The 22,864-nt window shown below is 48.2% G+C and overlaps 1 protein-coding gene across 1 annotated transcript in view; it reads left to right on the top strand.

The window, feature by feature from the left end:
* The first annotated feature begins 394 nt into the window (after window positions 1-394).
* Window positions 395-22,864, top strand: part of LOC147684182 (cytochrome P450 2J2-like) — an 88,059-nt gene continuing 65,589 nt past the window's right edge. The window contains exon 1 of the mRNA XM_086944595.1: window positions 395-686. Coding sequence (XP_086800721.1) covers window positions 510-686 — 177 coding nt within the window. The 5' untranslated portion in view covers window positions 395-509. The remainder of the gene's footprint in view (window positions 687-22,864) is intronic.

Raw genomic sequence — 22,864 nt, 5'->3', positions numbered from 1 at the left:
AACCATCAGCGATATAAGTATTTCTAAAGAAGGGGATGGTATGGTCGGGAGCAGGGAAAGAGAGGGGGTGACGAGGGTGCGGGCGAGCAGGGAGACATGGGGGAAAATAAACGGAGAGGGAAAAGAGAGATCAACAGGAAGAAGCAGGGCAATAGAAAGAGTGAGAAAAGATTGTGAGAGAAATGGAGACGGTAGGGAGAGAGGGTGTAATAGAGAGGGAGATAGAGACGCATAAAAAACAGACGAGGGAGAAAAATACGATAGAGTGTGAAAGAGGCATGGTGACCGAGGGAGTGAGAAAGAGGCAAACAGAGAGGGAATGACAGAAAGTAAAAGAAAAGGCACGAGTTAGATGGGAAAGCCCGTGTGAGAGGAAGAGCGAGGGTGGTGTGTGATTGAGAGAGCGAGCGGGGAGAGGCACTCGTAGTACCCAGGAAGGAGGGGACTGCTCAGCGTCCTCGGATCCTACCGAGCACTTTGGCAGACGGCATCCGGGAGGTGGAACTGCGATGGACGCGTTGGGGCTTGCCGTGGGGGCCGCTACTGTGCTGGTAATTCTGCTCATAACCCAGTTTATGACACTCCGACGCGCTGCAAGCAAACTGCCTCCGGGGCCGACCCCTCTCCCCATCCTGGGGAACCTGTGGACGCTGAACTTCACCCTGCATCATGAGACCCTCATGCAGGTACGTGGAAGCCTCAAGGTGAGCCGAGAGAGCGCGCTGCGAAAGCCTTTCTTGCAAGGTGAAGCTCTAACAGTGAGGGGTTAGTGATCAAAGAGACGAATAGAGCTGACGACTGAGATCCTGTATAAAAGAACTGAGCTCCACGTAAACGTCCAATCTCCTTTTAACCTCTACTAGTTTTTATTTGTGGTGAGATTATTGCCGCCAATACGCCGATTCGGAGTTAGCGACCCTAAGAATTCGTTTTTTATGTATAATGGATCTTAGGCTTTAAGTAGGTCGGGTCCCGCCTGGGTTGAGCACCAGCAGTTTTTAAAGGTAGGGGAGGGGGGAGGGCTCGAATCGGGTCCATATCAGGCTCTGTTTTATGGCTTTGCGGACTGCAGCGAGAGCATGCACATCGATGTGTGTGTGCTCATTTTGCTCACTTCTCACCAGTGCGCTTCATCTCTCAGCCCACTAACGCTCAGTGCCCACGTTCATTGTGAAGGTCACTCCCAGGGCCCTGTCCATGGCCAGCGCTCCTCTATTCTGTAACTAGGTCTGCGCTTCATAGGTCTACTTACTCTAGGGCTTTTGGAGCGGCGGCCGACCAGCGGGAGGCCTGCTTTTGGGGGGGGGGCAGCCAGCACCTCAGTTGGACTGCTTTCTGTTGGGCTGGGTGGGCTAATTTTGGGCTGGTTTTGGGCTTGGGTGGTATATAGACGGCCATTTTATGTCACTCACTTCCCACCATTTGGTGGTAGTGACACGGCAGCCGGTTGTGGGCAGTACTGGGAATTGTTTTCATTGTGGGAAATTACTGTTTTCATTCTTGCCTGCATTCTCGCCTGTTGGCTGACTGTGGGCCTCTAGCTTGCGGTATTTTGCCTGATTTACCTTTGGGTGCGCGGCGTGGTGATCGTTGCTGTGTGTAGAGTTGCGCTCTAGTGTATGCACGTCGCGTCACGACGCGACGTGCCGGCGGCCATCTTTAGGATGCGCGCGCACCTTAAGTAAAACGGCGCGAGTGTCGGAGCACAGAGGTTGCCGGCTCGGCGCTCTCTAGTGAACATTATTAATTAAACAACGTATCTGCCCAGCAAGTGTCCTGTCGTTATTCTTGGGTAAAGAAGCATCATTACAATGGCGACGAGGTCGGGATGAAGACCTAAGGAGGCATACCAGTCTGAAAAGAAAAAAAAACGACCTAGACAAGAGAAGGACCACGGCTGGGAACCAGACATCCGAAGCATCTACAAAAGTGGCCTGTAAGTACACCCCACAGACCAGAAATCACCAGAGAGCGCGGCAGAGCCCACAGTCACGCGAGTGGAGCTAGAACTGAGCACAGGGGAAGAAATACAGGGTGTGCACAGGGAAGACCACCCAGGGAACCCCACGACGCAGCATGACCAAGGGCAGGAGCACTGGCGACCGATGGGAAGAGCGAAGGGGCAGACACAGAGACCCCCCAACTGAAAACAGAGAAGATAGAGGAAAACAGTGCACCGGGCAGCCCCAGAAGTCACAGTGGTACCCCGCCCACGGAAAAGCGCGAAAGAATGTGTGCGCAAGCAGCGTCTGCGACGGCCCCCGTACAATTTTTGCCCAAGCCAGGAGAACCACTGATGAGGTGGGAAGATTGGAGAGACTATATTGACAACTTCATCGAAGTGCTAGAAGATGAAAATGAAGAAAAGTTCTCAAGCAAGAGGAAGAGACGGATATTATTTCACTACCTAGGCCCGGAGGGGCTCAGGATCTTCAAGACTCTAATACCCAAACAGCAGGGGAGTACAGATGACGATGTATACGCCCACGCAATAGAAGAACTGAACGAACACTACAAACCGGCGGTTTGTGTTTCGATTGACAGGTATAACTTCCAGCAAAGAAAACAACAACCCGGAGAATCAGTGGAAGAGTACGTGGCGGCGTTAAAGAAGTTGGCATCAACGTGTAGATACGATACATTCCAAGACGAATTTATCAAGGATCAAATCGTAATGCACACCACGAGCACCGCAATGCAAGACAAGCTGTGGGCCAGCGGCGACGCCACGTTACAAGAAGTGATGATAATCGTCAAGAGAGCTGAGCTGGCGCGAAGATGCGCAGAGGCTGCAAAAAGAGAGGCTGCAACAACGCCTGTGGTGAACAGGATAGAAGACGAAGAACCCCGGCAGGGACAACAGAAGCAAGGGGCCCACATCGAAGGGACCGAATAGGTGGCAAGGGATTCCAGGGCCACCGGGAAAGCAAACTGGGAACAACAAAAAGTCCTGCTACAGATGCGGAAGTTGGGCACATGAGGCTCATGACAGGAAGTGCCCGGCGTTTCGCGCCAAATGTATGTATTGTGGAAACATAGGGCACTATGAGAAAGTATGCCACAGGAAGTCATCCAGAACTATGGTTAAATACATCGACCATGGACAAGAGGACAAGGAAGGGAGTGACCATGAAGACGAGGACACGGTACTCTGCATCTACGACCAAGTACTGAGTGTGGATAACAAAAGGTCGACCAAGCCAGTACTGGACATGACGATCGGAGGAGTGCCGATAAATATAGTGGCGGATACCAGATCCCCCTACACCATTGCACAGAGAACGGTGTGGAATGAAACCTTCAGCCCACACTTGGGCCCAGACTTGGAGAAATTAGACATAAGGCCGGTCACATACAACGGAGACCGCATACCCATGTTAGGATTCCGACCGCTAAGGTTTGAATTCAGAGGGCGCAGGGCCTATTGCAAACTGTACATTTCTGAAAAAGGACCATCGGTGCTGGGTTGGCTAGACCAAGGGGACCTGGGCCATCAAACTAGACCCCGGAGGAAAAGAACAGATCCTCCTCACTGAACCGGAAGAATGGCCGAACCTGGACAAATGGAAGAAGGAGTACCCCAAGGTGTTTGGAGGCACGGTGGGGAGGCTCGAGAAGTTTGCACACAAAATTGTCCTCAAGGCAGGCGCCATACCGGTGACTCACAAGGTGAGAAACGTACCTCTCGTAGTGAGAGAGGCGGTACAAGAAGAATTGCAAGAATTGGAGAGAAGGGGAATCATCGAACCGATCACGTGCGCAGAGTGGCTGGCACCATTGGTGGTAGTCATGAAACCCAGTGGAAAGGTCAGACTATGTGTGGACCTGCGTGAATTGAATAAGAACATTGTGGTAGAGAAGTTTCCCCTACCAAGGATTGAGGAGATGCTAGCCAAGACGAGAGGGATTAAGTGATACTCTACCATCGACCTAACCTCAGCGTACCATCAAATCGCATTGCACCCGGAGAGCAGGAGGTTAACTTGATTCATTACCCCCTTCGGGTGCTACCAGTTCCCCCGCATGCCGTTTGGACTGGCATCAGCGGCAGCGGTGTTCCAGAAATTAATGCCCCAACTGTTTAAGGACATGGATGGCATCCAGTATTTACAGGATGACATCCTTGTGATGGGCCGCAACAGATTAGACCACGATGCCAAACTGACCAAAGTGTTGAGAGTATTACAAGGCAAGGGCCTCACAGCGGAGTGGGAAAAGTGCCGCCTGGGCATGGAATCGGTGACCTACCTAGGGCACGAAATAAGAGTGCAAGGGATCACCCCTAAGGCGGAAAATGTGAAGGCGATCAACGAGGCACCACCACCCACCGGTAAGGAGGACGTCAGGTCCTTCTTAGGAATGGCCGAATACTATAGTAAATTCGTGCAGCATTTCGCAACAAAGACCCACCACATGAGGAAGCTAACGAGAGAGAGCTCAGTGTTTTGCTGGACGGAAGAAGCGCAAAAGGAATTCGAGAGGGTAAACAAATACGTGGTGAGAGCCATACCCCTGCAAGGACATGACCCTCATGGAAGGACTGTGCTCACGACGGACGCCAGCGACAAAGGCTTGGGCGCGGTGTTAATGCAAGACCGGGGACAAGGGGGGATGGACACACTAAGCTTTGCTTCTCGCACCTTGAGTGACACAGAAAAGAAATACAGCGTCATCGAAAAGGAGATGCTCGTAGTAGTGTGGGCAATGACCAGGTTCAGGCAATTCCTGTGGGGCACGCGATTTCAGCTAAAGACAGACCATAAACCCTTGGTGAAGGTACTCACCTCTAGTGGGCACGCGAGTGCCACCCCCAGGATCTCAAAAATGACATTGAAGCTGCTAGAATTTAGATATGATGTGGAGTACATTCCAGGCAGTCGGAACAAAGTCGCAGACTATCTAAGTAGGGCGGCAGCCATGGAACCTGGAGGAGAAGAATCGACAAGTGGGAAAGAGATGGTGGCCCTGACAGATGACCAGGAGAAAGTCATCAGCAACCAGGAGAGGAAGGAAGCCTACAGTGAAGACCAAACAATACAAGAGGTGAAGAATTTCATAGTACAGGGATGGCCGGAGAAGAAACACACCAGTGACACCCTGAGAATGTACTATGAGGTCAGAGAAGAGTTGTCAATGGACGACCAAGGAGTGTTTGTGTTCAGGGGAGACAAGGTTATTCCCCCAGCTGGCATAATCCCCAAACTACTGACCTTACTCCACGAAGGCCACTTAGGGATAGGCAAGATGAAATTGAGGACTAAAGAAGGGTACTGTTGGCCAGGCATGGACTTACGAGCAGAACGATATGTCAGAGATTGCCCACAGTGCCAAGGAGCAGACAAAACTCTTAAGCCTTTGCGCCCGGCGCTAGGGAGAATTGACTCCCCACAGAACCCGTGGGAGGAGTTGTCCATAGACATTTTGGGCCCAATCCTAGATGGACAAGGAGTCCAAAAGTATGTGTGCGTCCTCATCGACAGATACTCTAAAAGGCCTGAAATGAAGGTGGAGGAAGTAATGGACACAGAGACCATCTTGAAGTTTTTGAGTGACACGTCTGTGAGAGAGGGCATTCCAAAATCCATCCTGAGCGACAACGGCCCCCAGTTTACCTCAGATAAGTGGACCAACTTCATGGAGAGAAATGGTATCCTCTCCAAGCACACGTCGATCTATCACCCAGCAGGAAATAGACTAGTAGAACGGTTTAACCGTGTGGTGATGGGATCTGTGCAAGCAGCGATAGCCCAGAACAAGGACTGGGAGAAAGAGATATGGCAAATGGTATGGGCATACAGAATCACCCCCACGGGCCCGGGTATAGTCCTTTCCAAATCTTGAGAGGGCGTGATCCCTTCACGAAGGACAATCGTGTGTGGAAGGAGAAAACCATAATTAGTAAGTGGTGCCCTGCGGTGGTTCAAGCGAACTTAGAGAGGGCACAAGCTGTATATGCCAAGCACTACAATAGACGAAGGAATGTGTAGGATACCGGACTAGAAGAAGGCGAATGGGTGCGAGTTAAGTTGGTGACTATGCAAAGAAAGGGGCAGAGCAAATACAGCAAACCCCTGCAAGTTAAGAAGGTATATGACAGAGCGGCCTTGTTGAGTGATGACAATGTGTGGTCTCAGGACCGCATGGCGAGATGCAACAAGGTGCTGCAGTGGAGCCAAGGGGGTCAAGACCTGGAAATGGCGGCGGAGCCTGAGACAGGAGATGAACAAATCGACGAGGAGATGGACATGGGAAGTGGAGAAGTCAGTGAGGAGCAAGGTGACGGAGGTAGCCCCGGAGCGGAGCAGGAGATGGACATGGGGAGACAGGTGGAGAGCCAGGCGGCGCTGAGCAACAGAGGAGGCAGCGCAGAGACTCCGGGGAGAGAGGCCATGGCTACTCCGGTAAGACTGACCCGAAGGGGGAGAACTGTGATGAGACCGGCCAGGTTCCAAGACTTTGATATGAGCAGCGGACTGTAAGTTATAAGTTTCCATTGTTTGGAAAAAAGGGAGATATGTAGAGTTGCGCTCTAGTGTATGCACGTCGTGTCACGACGCGACGTGCCGGCGGCCATCTTTAGGATGCGCACGCACCTTAAGTAAAACGGCACGAGTGTCGGAGCACGGAGGTTGCCGGCTAAGCGCTCTCTAGTGAACATTATTAATTAAACAACGTATCTGCCCAGCAAGTGTCCTGTCGTTATTCTTGGGTAAAGAAGCATCATTACACTGTGGTGCAGGAGTCCCTGGTGTGGTGTGCGGCCTTGACTCATGGTGCGTTTTGAAGACCCCCGGGTGGTGGAGGCCCTCCGCCTTCTTGCTGATGCGGGCCGCATGGATATCCTGTGGCCCAAAGTCAAGATGAGGCCGCCGCAGCGCGCGGCTAGCGACGCGGCGGCAGCAGTACTCGCTGCTGAACCGCCGCGTGTGCAGCAGCGGCTGGGGGCAAAGGGAGGGGGACGCGGCCGGGGAGCGAGAGATGGAAGGAGGCGCGGCCGCATAGTAGGAGCGGGCCGAGGCGGGGCGCGGTCCAGATGCCCGTATTAGAATTTGTGGAGGGGGCTGGGGGGGGCCACGCGTGTGGAGTATTCCGCTGGGGAAGCACTACAGGAGGGGAGGTAGGGCGCGGGGCCGGGAGGGCACAACTCGGCAGGAACAGGTGGTGGGGATGCCATCGCGGGGGAGAGTGATGGGGGGTGTCTCCCCTGCTGATAGAAAGCTCTGGGGGGGAAGGGAGCAAGGGGGAAGGGGGTGGGGTGGAGGGAGCTAGGGTGGGTGCTGGGTACTCCCTGGGGGAGACGGGGAGTTTGGGGGTGACACGCCGGCCGCAGACCACAAGGGTGGGGCCGGGAAGGAGTGAGCAGGGCGGGCAGCGCGGGGGGAGGGATTTGATCACGGGGGTGTGGGGGGGGGGTCGACGGATTGACGGAACTCTGGTTTTGGGCCGGAAAACGCTGCGGTGTTGAGGACCGGGGGGGAGGGGGTTGGGGTGGGCGGGGGACAGTGGGGGGAGGATGGGGGGTCTCGGAGGGAGTGTCTTGGGTCTCGGAGGGGTGCAGAGCTTTTGGGGGAGTGGGTGAGGGTGCTTCCGTACGGCGAGAGTTGGAGGCCCTGGTGTGGAGCGACGGGGAGGAGGGCGGCTTGGGGTTTGGGGCTCGAGGGATGCGGGGGGGATGTGGGGACGTGGCGGGATACCCCTTCGTGTTGAGGAGGCATTTGGCGGGGTGGGGAGGGGTGCGGGCGGAGGGACGCCGGTGGATCGGGTGGGGTGGGGGGCATTTTAACCCCGCCATGCTGGACTCCACTTCTTTTTCCCAACAGGGACGTGTGAATAAGGTAATCAGGAAGGGAGTGTGCCCGGACGTAGTGGTCATCCACCTCAAGGAGAACGATTTAGTTCAGTGCAAGGGCCTAGCTTTGGTGAAGCAGACAGTTGAAGAGAGATTTGCTGGAGGTACGGCGCCAGTGGTCCGGCTGCCATATAATATGGTCGGAATTTGTACCCAGGCGAATTTGGAGGGGAGCGGAGCTGCTGGCGGCCATGGATAGGGCACGTAGGAAGATCAACAGGGAGATGAGGAGTTTCTGCAAGAAGGAAGGTCTGGGCAGGATGGAACATCTAGAGTTGAGCTATGGGGCAGTGTACTTTTTTAGGGAGGACGGAGTCCACCTTTCTCGGTATGGGATGGAGCTGTACATTGTGCAATTGAAAGAAGCACTGGACAAGGTTTAAGGGGTATGCAGATATCGGAAGACACATGAGGCCTACAGGGGAGTCGAAAGCCGTTAGGACTTTCGAGTGGAGTTTTTTCCCCTAAGTAATGGGGGATTTTAGGAGCTCTAGTTTACTGTTAGGGTAGATACAAGAAGGTATTTAGTTAGGTAGGTAGGTAGGAAAGTTGGAAATTGCAAGTTTGTGTTGATAATTGTTGCAGGGGGAACCATGTTTAGGGGAGGGGGTGGGGGGTGTTAGGAAGAATATATTTAGCGAGGTTTAGTTTTGTACGGCACAGGCCAAGGGATTTTATTTGTACATGCACAGATGTGAATGTACACAGGAATTCGTTATTTACCATGCAATAGTATTACATGGTAAATAACGAATTCTTAGGAGCCTGTGGCACTGTTTGCAGTGCCACCTACATATAGATTTACCGATTCGGTAAATTTACTAAATCGGTATTTTACAGAATCTGTAAATTTATCGAATCGGTAAATTTACCGATTCTGTAAAATTTAAGCACCCACATCTCAATCACCAAATACCGGTCGGTAACGGCCGAAATCGTCTGTTACCGACCGGTATTTGGTGACCAACATCTGGCCCTTAGTTACTAATTCATGTTTACGTAGATGAGAGCAGAGAGGAACGCCTTGCAAAAACATATCAGTCATTTTCAGGAAAATAGGAACATGTGCTATTTGGCTGAACTCCCATTTTGCTACAATATCTTCCAAGAAGGAGTCCAAAGAACGAATGCAAGCTCACTGTACACACGTGAATAGTCCAAAATAATAAACTAGTATTGGCAAAGCCAATAGCTCCTGCATCTGCTAGAGCTACTGGATTTGGCAATGTGTTTTAGCCATGTTTTAGGCCACGCCCCTAATTGAATAAACCACACCCTTTTATGAGGTTTGTCACACGCCTTTTAGAGCACCCCCAGTTTTTCCCCACTTAAAGCCCTGTATGAATCCCATTTTAGGAATATATAAACTTTTACCGACTCCTAAAAAATGGGACTGCAAACCCATATAGATTCACTATTTAGAAGAGGCGTTTTCTTTTGGGCATCCCTTCCAAATACCAATCTGAAATGCAACATATGATAGTTTTGCATTCGAAACGTGGTGTTAACCCTATTTGCAAAAGAGAAGTGGATCCCTTGGGACCTGTTTCCCTTTGTAAATATTAAAATGAAAAATCCTCAAAAAAACTTAAAAAGCAATCTTTTTTGTACACAGCACTAAAGTTTACATTATTGTAAAGCAATCATTGACATGGTGGCCTTCTGTCTCTCATAGACCACCAGCCCAGTGATGGCAACCAATCGTAGTGAGTCACAATTTGCGACTTGCCTCATTACCAGTGATGAAGTTACTTCAAATTATATTTTACAAACTGACCTACTGGTCTGTAAAATATTTATTGTTCCCAAAAAACACTGTTCACATTGCAACCAGTTTTTTACAACCAGTAAATCGTCCATCTGGCCCTTTATTCTCTGTAATACATGGTTGACACGTCAAGCTCCACCAAACACTCAAATAGATCCTTGTACTCTTTCCTCTTATGAAGACCCTGGACAGCCTGCACTCTCCTATGTGCATTCAGCAACATTCTGTATTTTTTCCAGTATGTTTTCTACAAAACATTTACAGTAGTCGTATCTGTAACCTTATCTTAAAAGTGCAACAATTCCGTTGGTATCAATAATGTATGCAATGTGAGAAAGTGTCACATTGTAAGGTATCCTGTGCATCCACCCTCCCTCCCACACAACGAAAACAACTTGAACTGCATTGTGGTAACTAGTTTAACTTTGGGCGTGTATTTACGCAGACATCTGCAGTGTTGCAATGTCTGTGTTTATGCGCCTGCCAGCGCTCTCTCTGGCACACCCATTTTATCTTTGGCCAAATACCTGAGAAGATTCAGATTTTTGGTGACCTACTTTTCAACAGGAAAGAAGCATACATCTCACAAGCATGCCCTATGGAAGGGGCACGTCAGCGGCTGGCAACACCTGGCAACAGGACTCACCCAGCAAGATACGAAACCGCCCACCAACGGGTGCTTTTCCGAGGCAATAGAACCATGCTGCTTGTTTTTGTTCTGATTTACATGGGAACCAGTTACATTACAACAAGCTCAGATTCACTGTTGGGAGAGTAAGTGATTTGCCTAGAACCACAGGTTGTGGAGCAGGGGCCAGAGCTCGAACCTGGTTCCCCAGTTCGAAACTCGGCGGCTCTGGACATTACTCCACCACCCCACCATCCTCCTCTTTTAGTGAGGTTGGGCAAAGTATTTCATTTAAACGCAAATTGGGCTGAACCACGCCCCTTTTAAGCTGGATTTATGTTTCACCACGCCAAACCCCCACCAGGGGAATATCTTAATTTGTTTACCCTGCCCAAGATGCTGAAAATGGAAGTACACATGGCAAGACATGGGGACTTTTTCTGAACTTGCGTTTTGCCGCCCTGGTTTTTTTTAAAGTGCAAACAGCATGTGACAAAACACAAGATAGTGAGAAAGTTCCCAAATGTTGTTAAAAATAATGTAACAAGGAAATAGCTTTGGAGTGAAACTCTTGTGTAAAGCATCAATCCAGACGTAATGATCGTGAACATATTTTAAGAAAACAAGCATTTGCAATGAATAGGTCTCACATGTTTTTTTAGAGTTAGAGCTATTGGCGTTGTAAAGGAAATGTTTTTACTTATGTGAAAGAAAACGCCCAAGTGTGAAAAGTGATAGAAAGCGAGAGAGAGAGAGTATACAGAGACAGTTAAGAGTTATTTGCGTATATAAGTGAGAGGTAGACTGAAGAGAGAGAATGAGATAGAGTGGAAGAGAGTTAGAGAAATGTAGAGTGAGAGAGAGACACAGAGAGGGAGAAACAGAGAGAGAGAGTTAGGCCCCCATTTGGATAACTGCAGACTTTGCCCGCCCGCCATCCCATCGTGGAAAGGGATCGCCCGCCATCAGGGCGGGGGTCCCGTGGGGGCAATTAGGATGCGCCCGACACAGGTGATGGTGACCTTGACTCTTGTGATGGTGACCTTCTCGACCACTGCGATTTGTGGGACTCTGCTCGATCGTGAGGATCCGGTGGACGATCCTCGGCAGTCTCGGACTGCTTTGGCATGATGTCACGCGGTTGTTGGGCGAGACGACCTGGCCTGATCTTTTTGTTGGTCTTTCTGATATTCTCCCCAGACATTCTCAAAATGATTGTCTCTCCCGCATTTCCGGCATTGTTGTCCAAGTGCGGGTCATGCATCAGTGTGAGGGAAATTGTATCCGCACCGGTAGCATTTGAGCGGACGTTCCAGTCTCCTGTCCCTTCTGCTTGAGTCATGACATCTGCGACCTGTGTGCTGGTGATGGGTTTTGGGTCGTTACATCCTCTGTCTGTCACGAGAGTGTCTGCGGGTGGTGCACGATAGAAGTCGGAATGCCTGTTCACGCTTCTCTGTGCGTCCCGCCTCCATCTTCTTGGCGTGTTCCTCTGCCTGGTCATGAACTCTAGTCATCTCTTCAATCTCATCTAAGGTGTAGCTTTTCTTCAGAAGTCGTCTTTTGAGGGATTCTGATTGGCATCCCTCTATGATGCGTAATCTGAGAGCATCTTCAGTGGAGAATTTGTCGAATTCACAGTATCGGGCGAGCCATTGAAGCCTTGTGATGAACATGCTCATTGGTTCTTCCTTCTCCTGCGATGCTAGATTGAAGGTGTACCTTTCGTAGTCTACATTTTTCTTGTGCAGAAACTTAGAAACTTTCTATTCAGGGCATCACGTACTTTGGTATATGTCCCAGCATCATCAGCAGGCAGTTCATTGATGAGTTGACGCAGAGCGATTAATTTCTGATCTTCTTCCGTCACCTGAGACCCTTGCATAAACCATTCTTGCCATCTGAGGCCCATTCCTCCTCCAGCCACAAGTGCGAGCGGTTCAGGAGGGCGTAAAAAGGAGACGCCCATCATGCCTGGTCTGTTGGTCGCAGCTGGGACTTGGGCTCGTCTTGATGGTGATCCCGACATCTTTCTCTTGTTTTCTTAATGATTCGTGCTTACAAACAATCACTTTATTGGTGGCAGAGGGCTTTCCCTGCACGTATTCGCTGGTGCTTCTGAAGTGTCTGTTTTCTTTCTATACACTACACTCCAGCCATCTCTGGGCAAGTTCGTAGCGCTAAACAGCAGGTCCGGAGCTTGAATTGGCATGTGTTTGTTGGAAAACCCTGGCTGCCTGACCTCAAGATGGCCACCAGCTATCCCTAACAGGGAATAAGTGGAGGAGCCTGACTCCAAGATGGCCGCCGTCCTCGAAATCTCGTTCTCTTCGAGATTTGGCTACAGTTCACACTCTTCCAGCTCCAACACATGCAGTCACCACGCTGGACCGGGCACGACGTGGAAAACCGGGTGGCCTCCCGGCTTCCATCGGCAAACTTCCAGGCATCAGGTACAGCCGGGGTGGGCTCCCGGCATCAGCAACTCTCACATGGGCAGCACACATGGCTGGGGTGGGCACCCAGTCCTCAGCGCACAATCGCGCTAGCAAACTCCACTCCACAGAGCTTCCAAGCCGTGTAGCTCGGGTCCAAGTGACGCAATGCTGTCGGCCTTAACTCTGCCGAGGCACGCACTCAGAGGGGCACGCTCGTCGCGACTGCAACACTGTACACATGCCACCACGGGGACAGGGTCACCAGCTTCAGGGATCAGCGCATTCAAACAGTGCAATGCATCCCACCCTCTTCGCCAGTTTTCACGTCTTCCCTGCAATAAAGTACACGGACTCGGTGACGTCGTTGCAGACCTTTTATTACTGTGACCCTTCCCTATCAGTCCCTACTCTATTCTGCCCCTATCCTGTTCCCTCCTCCCTTTCCTGTCCCTCCCATGTCTCCACCCTCCAGCAACTAGACTGCTGCTTACCCCATTACAGCCTTGATGGACCGAATGCATCATTACATAACCATCCCCAGTACACAGGCTGAGCTGCAGAAGACCAAGCTGGATTTCTACCAAATGGCACAGTTCCCACACGTAATAGGTTGCGTCGATGGGCCCCACATACCAATCTGCCCACCTGCAGCAACAGAATATATTTACCGCAACCGCAAATCCACTCACTCCATAAATGTGCAGGTGATATGTGAGGCAATGTTCATCATAACTGCCATTGTGGCAAAATTCCCAGGGAGTACCCACGGCTCGTACATATTCAGGAACAGTGGTATCCATACACGTCTGGCTGCTGGTGAATTCAGAGAAGGATACCTACTAGGTAAATCATTGTGACACACCCTGATTAATACTTTGGCTCAACCTATTGGTGATATACATTAATGGCACTTTCTTTTGCATATAGGTGACAGCGCATGTGCCCTCCGGTCTTACCTACTCACACCATATCTCAACCCATCCACACCAAGGGAGAGGAGATACAATGTGGCACATAAGAGTACACGCAACGTGGTGGAGCGCACCTTTTGACTGTTTAAAAGCAGATTCCGTTGCCTCCACAAAAGTGGAGGTGCACGTCAGTACAGCCCCATCAAATATTGCAAAATAATTGCTACATGTTCAATGCTACATAATCTAGCCACAAAAAAAAGAACAGCAGTGCACTAACTGACTCCGAGGACAAGGACAATCCCCAGCCAGAGCCCTGCGCAGCTGGTGTTGCAGTAGAACAGGATGGGAGACACAGACGGGCTGAGATAACGTGCAACTATTTCTGAGTGAGTAACGAGACAGAGCCAGTTACTGTATTGTGTAATGGTGTTTAATCAGCACACCACCAGGATCTAAACCAGTGTCCATACAGACATGGGTAACATCACCCATTAAATGAGTCCCAAATGACAGTAGGATCTATTTTTTGCGCCCACGCGCTGCACGTCCACGTTCACTGGCCACACTGTCTGTGCTGCCGCTATGTTCCTGCGCAGCGCTGTGGCGTTCACTGCGCCTCCTGCCCTCAATGGGAGAGGGCGTAATGCTACCACGGATGGTAACCTCCTCACTATCCCCCCCCCCGCTTCCATAGTGACCGCCTTTACATTCTGCAACAGTTCCAGTGCAGAGGTCATTGACACCATGCCCCTGGCCACGTCCCTACTACAATGTGCCATCTCCTCCTGCATGGCAATGGACCTTCTACACATTAGGGAGGTAGCCGTGGCCAGCCGGTTCACTGTCTTGGTATAGGCCTGGAGTCTATGCCTCTCCTACAAAGACGGTCCTGCTCCAACTGGCTGCAGAGCTTGTCCACAGACTTCGCAATGTCTCTCATGCCCTCAGACATGTTGTCACCCATTGCACTGATGCCCTTCTCAATTCTGTACATGTGTTTGTTAATGTGAGCCACCTCTCTATGCAATGATCGCATCTCTCTCCATTGCAGGCGCTGGACCTTTAGCATGTTGCCTTCCAGTCCAGCAAAAACACTTTTACCATGTTCCGAGCCTTGAGAACTGGCTGGCCTTGCCCTGCGGCGTCTTGATGATGTGTGGGCACGCTCAGATGGAGTCCCAGCCCTCACCATGTTGCCCTGCTTATGGACAGGAGACTGTTGACCCCCTGTACCCTCCTCCTCCGACTCCTCCATCTGCTGAAGGGTGGCCACGGCATGCCTCCTGCCTGATTGTGGTGGTGGTGTTGGTGATTGTGGCACTGGGGATTGAGTTTGAGGAGATGGCGGCGTTCTCTGGTGCTGTGGTGATGTTGGTGAAGGAGAAGTTGGTGGTGGTGGTGCGGAGGTTGTGTGCCCTGCAGGCAAACTCTCTTCCTCCTGTTGCCTTCCCTCTGACCTGGCTGCCATTGGTCTGCTCCCCTCTGCAGCACTGCGAGATGGCTCGCCTGTAATGACATAATGTACATATTCTCACTTCTCTGGCTGCATTTGCATTGCATTAAACATCATGCATACAGATCACACTGACTGTCCTCAGCTTGCTAATTTCTTTCGCATGCTATTGGGTTTGCTAGGCTGACTGTCCTGTACATCTGTTCCCTAGGACTACATCTCCCACAATGCATAGCAGGTAATGAGCAAGACATGTAGTGGAGTGGGAGCCCCTATGCCTCTATGGGGATTGGGGTTGGGGAGGGGGTAGCACAGCATGCTGGGCATGCATCTTACCTTGTTTCCTGGCAGCTCTGGCAGAGCTTTATGCGTCTCCCACGCCACTCATACTCTCCGGCTGGAGGGTGGACTCTACCATCAGTTCCAGTGATGTTGGTGCAGGTGCTGTGTTCTTCCCTCCACCAGTTTTGCCGGCCTGCCTCTGCCTCTCAGCCATCCTTGCTTTCGCCGTCTTCCTGAGGTCGTACCACCTTTTTTGATGTCCTCTATGGTACGCTGGGTGACCCCAATTGCATTACTTTTTACTCTGGATCCCAGTCCAGATCAGTCTCTTCTGAGACTCAGGCACATGGAGGGACTGCTTTCCAAAAAGCTTGTCATGGTCCTGGTTCACATCTTGTATTAGTACCTCCAGCTCCTTCTCTCTGAACTTCAGCTTCCTTTTCCTTTCTGATCCCTCCTTCTCTCTCTCCTGGCTTGCCATTTCCAAGGTTTTTTTCTTGGGATTTGAGGATGTGTGGCTCTGTTGCTCCTGGATCCTCAGTTCACCTGCCTGCCTCACAGTCAGCTCCAATTTCAGTGCAGCTGCCTGGGCGTGGCCTGGGTGTGGCCACTTCCTGTTTGGGAGGTAATTGGGAGGCACAGGATTGGCTGATTAATCAAAAACCAAATTTTTGAATTACCGAATCGGTATTTACCGATTCGGTAATGGATTCGGTAATTTCGAATCGGTATTGGTGTTTCGGAATTTTATTTACTGATTGCTTCCGAATCGGTTTATTTTTACTGATTCGGTATTTTTTACCGATTTTTACCGAATCAGTAAATTTTTACTGATTGTTTATGTACATCGGATATACCGATTCCTTAATACCGAATTGGTAAAATTCGGTATTAAGGAATCAGTATTTCACGATTACCTACATATGGCCCATAATCATTTAAATTCTAACAATACAAAATTAATTGTAACATTTAATATGCATACTATTTCCATTAAAATTTAAACAAAACTATGCAAACTATTAAAGTAAATATATAAACAATGTTCTACTCCCATTTAGCACAACACATAAATATTAAGAATGGATAAAAATACAATTGATAAATCCTCCTCCGATAAATGCAACAGCAGTAAAAGTGATAAATTACATATATAAAATACTAGCAGCCCGCCCCGGCGTTGCCCGGGGGCAGAAGGGGGCTGGGGGCTACTTTTAGAGTATTAGTGTATTCCCGGCCGGAAGCCCGCCCCCACCGCCCTCCCTCCCGCCCCGACATTGCTTGTACCGCTGCCCTCCCGCCCGCCTCCAGCCTGCCCCGGCGTTGCCCGGGGGCAGAAGGGGGCTGGGGGCTGCAATTTGAAAATTTCTTTAGTCCCGGCCGGGCCCCCCGCCCGCCTCCCTCTTTACCTCAGTCGCACTCGTACTTAGCCCCCACGCCAGCCCCGACATTGCCCCTCTCGCTTTACCTGAGCCGCCGCGCCACTCAACACTCCTCGCCGCACGTCAGCCCTCGTCCCCGCGCGTCATCACGTAGGTGTAGGTCGCGGTCAGCGCTACGTCGCGGCCGGCGCTTGTTTTAGGGGACTACTTTTTTTAAAACTATTTTTTTAATTTACGTTTATTTTTTATTTTTTGCAGCCTATGTCCATCTACACACCGTGTGGTTTACAACAATGTATTGGGTGTGTGGATTGGCACTGTGGTTCCCGAGTTTACCTTGCCAAAAGGTGCAAGTTCTCTCTTTATAATAGTAGTATAGATTAATTTCTTCATTTTGAACCTAAGCTGTGCACAGACGTTACCGCACATCCCTCACTGTGCGTGGCCTTTCAGCGCTCAAAGCTGGGGGTTGGCTGCCTACCCTGCATCTACCCCACGCCCCTTGTACACTGCCTGCACCATCTCCTGTGCGTAAATTGCCAATGTCAAGCTTGTGTGTCGACTCCGACGTACGAGTTTCTCACGAGTGCCCTATATTATCTATGTGTCTGTTTACACCTGGCCACTCCCCCGGGTAGGTTTGTCTTGGGGTTACCCCTCTAACCCCCATGACTGTGATTTTTTTACACAGTTATTCTTTGCATTGAATACATATAAAGTTACGTTTTTATGAAAGACAGAGATTCACATTAGGAGCAGGTCTCTGGCACAACTTTTATTAACTTATGTGGTAATGGCCCGGATGCAAAAGAAATAATCTTTTTCAGAAGTTAAATCTTTCTGGGAAGATTTGGGAGGGAGCTAAAACTCATCACCCCTAAATGTCTCTGACAGCCTAAACGGTGTTTCATAGTCTCCTACAGCAGGAAGAATTTGGCTATCTCGTTGTGAATGTCTTTGCCAGGGCGAGTTCACATTCTGAATAGTATTCAGAGTCAGACAACAGCTCGATTTTGGCTTCCACAGTGGCTGTGACGCTTGAAGTCTAACAAGTGGACTCGGAATGGTATTCGTTTTAGAAATAACAAATTCATTGTGGAGTTTACGAAACGCTGAGAGTTAACTGAACTGGTGCCTATTGCTTGGGGAAACGTTTTTCTACTCTTCACTTTTAATGAATATAAAAATTAGCTGACAGTTCCGATATCAATTAAATTAAATGAATTGCTTATTGAAGGTGAATGTGTGCGCCTTTCCGATGAAACACAAAATGCTCGCCGCATTTGCTTTATAGAATACTAGGCCCAAGAGTCTGGAAGAATAGAACCCAATGGGCCATTTCATGGCTTAGACCCATGGTATACTCTAGACCTGTTGTCCACCTATTGTCAAATCATAATACGAAATGTTGTTTAACTACTCGCTACGGCTTTCAGTGATTTCTGCAGAATATTTTCGGAGGGAAGACTAATATATCATGTTTTCAGGAGCGATCTGGAACACCAAACTTCTGACGAGGTTATGAGGTTGTTCTTAAAAATGGGACGCCCGTAACAGAGAAATGTCAGGTAAGAACGGAAGAAGTAACACCTGAGGATTTTAGGAAATGGGTTATCACTGATGGTGGGTTTGGAAAAGACCACCATTCTGAGGACATTGGATGCCATGGGAAGGAGGAGCCTCGCTGTCCTTTACTATCTCACGCACTTGCTTCCATGCCCTCCTCTGGGTGTTAGCTATCTCTCTGGACAGTCTTCCCCCGACTGCCCCTCACCCCATGGAACGTAAGGGTCTTCCCTCCATTAGTCTCCGAGGGAGCCCTAACGTGGCAGCCTCGCCTACGTGTAAATGCATTGAGCGCTTGAGAGGCGGTGGTCGCCTACACTGCAGTGGCTGTGTCTGTGCCTCGTTACGCCCGTTTTTCCCTCCCGGCTTCTACCTGCCCCCTGCTTCTATTCCGATCCGACCACCTCTCCCCAAACGCACGCGGCGAGTTTCCTCACACTCCACAGGTTAGCTCAGCTCAGGAGAGTGGATGGCTGCCCCTCGCGGGAGGTGGGAGGCGGCTGCTTGCGACTCTCGACTCTCGCAACCGCTATGCTGGGGTGCCTGGGGCTATGCGCAACCATACTGTGCAGCACAGCAGCGGCTTCTGATGCAATGAGCCAGGTGAGATCCGAGGTGGCCTTGGAGGAGGGGGCGGGGAGCATCAGACGCACGGTGTTGCGCGCGCAGGGGATTCCTAGTAGACTACAGCTGTTGTGTTGGGGATCGATCGATTGGGAGCCGTTTGAATACATGAGGGTAAACTTCTCGGAGCAAAGAATAATCAAATTCGTTATCGCTCATTTATTGCTAGTGGCCTCAAAAACGATTCTTATTGGAAACTATAATTTATTGGCAGGCGAAGCAGTTATTTAAGAATAATCTGGTGGGCTACTAATTTACTTTTGAATCTGTTTGGTGATTAACAGGTAAATTCCAGATTCTGCCCCTGTAGATAAATTAACTCTTTCATCCCGCAGCTACGTGTCTGCTTCAGAAGCGTGTAATCCATCGGTAGTCCTGTGTTGCTTTACGATTTGCTTGCTGCTTTTGGCAAATGAATCTCGCACGCATGTAAACTCTGCGTCCCGCATTTACGGGTGAGACATGTGCCTACTCCCCGCATATCGTCATTACGTTACGTGTCGGTTGCGATCAGCGCTACGTCGCGGCGGCGCTTGTTTTAGGGGACTACTTTTTTTTTTAAACTTTATTTTTTTAATTTACGTTTATTTTTTATTTTTTGCAGCCTATGTCCATCTACACACCCTGTGGTTTACAACAATGTATTGGATGTGTGGATTGGCGCTGTGGTTCCCGAGTTTACCTTGCCAAAAGGTGCAAGTTCTCTCTTTATAATAGTAGTATAGATTTACTGCACCCATTCCAGCCAATACAACACCAAGGAAACTGTTAAAGAGCAGAGGGGTAAAATATAATATTCCCACTCCAGTGAAAACAACAGTAGAAAAGTGTTGGATAGCATAGGGATACAATGTACTATTTCCTCTCAATTCAGTGCAACAGTAGGGAAAGGGTTGGATAGCGGAGGGTTAAAGAGTGCAAAAGTAGGAAAAGTGTTGGATAGCAGAGGAGTAAAACATTTCTATTCCCACTCCAGTGAGAGCACCAGTAGGAAAAGTGTTGGATTGCGGAGGGATAACATTTACTATTCCCACTCCAGCCGGTGCAACAGTAGGGAAATTGATGGATAGTAGAGGGGTAAAAATTACTATTCCCACCCCAGTGAGTGCAACAGTAGGGAAAGTGTTTGATTTTAAAATTTACTATGCCCACTTCAGTCAGTTCAAAATTAAAAACAAAATATCATCAACAAAATACAAATATTTAATAAAACAAAGTAAATAAAAAATATAAATATGTTAAAAATTAAAATACAAACATATTTAATACTAAAAATAAAAAATATATAATGTTAAATACATCACAAATACCTACAAATATTATATTAAATAAAAAAATTAAATCAAACAAATGAATATTTGTATTTAAAAATGATTTATTAACAAAAGCATGAATTATTACAATACTTTTAGTTTATTTACTTCCTACCCTATAACACCACACAATATGTAACCCCCATCTAAAATAAATAATGTTTTACTTGCATAATTAACATAATTATCAATTAAACAAATATTTTTGAGAAACAAATTAAAACACATACAAATTAATTAACTTCCAATCCTTTACCCCCATAATCCCCACAACACACACCTAAAATTAACCTGTAAAAAAATGAATTACTCAATTAAAATTTATTTTCTAACTAAACGTATTTAACAACTAATTGTAAAGTAAGTAAAACTAATTTATGCCCCTCCCTTTACCACTATAAATCCAAACCCTCCCAAAAACAATTACATAATTCATTAGCAATTAATGAATTAATATTAATTATCAACTAATAATTCATTACAAATAAAATACTTCCCACCCTTTACCCCATGAACCCCACAACCCATACTTAAAGTTAATAAACAATTTCCATATATAATTGTCAATTAATTAATATTATTAATAACTAATTAATTAAAAATGAATAACTTCTCACCTTTTACCAATATGAACCCAACCCCCCCCCCAAAATATAATGAATCAAATATTAAAATGATCAATTATCTATTAATTAAACTATTACTCAATTAACAATAAATTACTTCCCAACCTTTACCGCTGTGAACCAAACTCGCACCTAATTTTTTGTACCTAATTACCATCATTAATAACAAATTAATTAACAACCAATTAATAATTAATTACAAGTACATTGCTTCCCACCTTATACCCCTATAAGCCTCACAACCCACACATAAAATTTACAAACAATAAATTAAAAACTCAATTAGCACTATAAAATCTCAATTTAATAAATATTATTAAATAAAAAATCATTAATTTATTATAATTAAATTACTTCACACCCAAATTCCCTATAAATCCACAATCCGCTACAGAACTAAATAACACAAAATGTAATTAAAATAAAATGTATGACTGCTACAAATGTACCACATATTAAAAACTATAAGCAATACTTATACAAAAAAATCACATACATTTAAAATATATACTAAAATACATAACACTAATAAAAAAATCGATATTTTAAACAACTATATTCATGCGAACGATATTAATGACTTCTATATTTTTTAAATCAACATTCCTTAACTTACGTTCGATATTCTTGACCACGATTTTCTTGCTGTCGATATTTCCGTGTCAACTTAATATTAGTGTAAGTCAACATTTCCAGCTCAATATTTGGTCTGAAGACCCTATGGAAATAAAGCCAGATTTGCAAATATGTTTTCTTAAGAGGGAAAATATTTTCTCTGATGAAGAAATCCTTTTCCCCCACAGCCATCCAGGTTTTTGGATGATGCAGCAATTTGCTGAAGTAAAACTCTGATCGTATGCAGACTGGGAAAGGGTCAAATAGTTTGTGAATGCCAGCATACTCTTGTCACTGTTTTCCTATCTTTCACACCCTCCTTCTTTTACCATTCCCTGCCTTTTTCTCTTGCTGATGGTAAAAGTCTTTTGATGAAAAGTAAGGAAATCATTACGATGGCAAACGGACTTCCGTCCGTCCGCCATTGTGCCGTGCTTGGGACCGATGCGGCAGTTCCGCACATAAGATTACGATGCGACCGCAACCGTGGCGGTCATATTGTGTTTCTCTGACATTATGGCAGGTGCTGCTGGCTGCAGCACCTGCCGCAATGTCAGAAATACTGCGTTTGCATTTCCCTCCACTACATGGCCACCTGGTGCAGGGAAATGCCCAGTGCATACCCACCTCCCCCAACACAAGGGGAGCTTGCTACGGGCCCCCAAATGCAATCCTCGCCAGCCTGTGAATGGAGGTTCCACCTTCATATACCAGCTGGTGGGGAGGCAGCATCGTAATATGGCATATGGTGCCTGCTAGGCACCGCCACCATATTGTTGATGCAGGGTGGGTCCGCCAGTCAATCACGGTGGATGGACTTTGCATCCGCCAGCACATAGCTCGCCATTGTAATTTGGTGGGCAGAAAAGTGCTTTACGATGGCGGTAAAACTGCCATCGTAATCAGCCTCATTATTGAGTCAGTGTCCTCAATAATGAGTGCCAGTGCCCACCTCTTACAATCATCACCTCAAACCACCAGCACAAGTGAGGCCTGGATTCCATGACTTCCACCCACTAGCTGAATGGACTACATTGCAGCTGCCACATTCTATTCCACTTACACTAGCCAGAAAACAGAGTATAGATTGTGCCAGTAAACTCAATGCAGCCAAATGCCAATTAATACGCTGATTAGAAGACCACAAAAACAGAATGTTCCTGTAAGTGAGGGCGCGATTCTTCATAGAAGAGATCTGCAAAGAGGCCTCCTTTATTCCAGTCAGTGGGCCATGGTGAACTCACCTCTAAATTCACAAATATGCAGTGGCGTTACTGGGGTGGTGGTGGACGGCCCAGGCGGAACGAGTTTTGGGGACGGCAGCCTCCCCCGCTATTATCTGCCGTCTCTGGGCAGAAACAGCAAGCCCTCCCGCCGCGGGGCGGCAAACAGAGAATCCTCGCCAG

The sequence above is a fragment of the Lissotriton vulgaris genome, chromosome 11, assembly GCF_964263255.1.
Source record: "Lissotriton vulgaris chromosome 11, aLisVul1.2, whole genome shotgun sequence".
Lineage (NCBI taxonomy): Eukaryota > Metazoa > Chordata > Amphibia > Caudata > Salamandridae > Lissotriton > Lissotriton vulgaris.
This window is presented reverse-complemented; position numbering and strand designations above follow the sequence as displayed.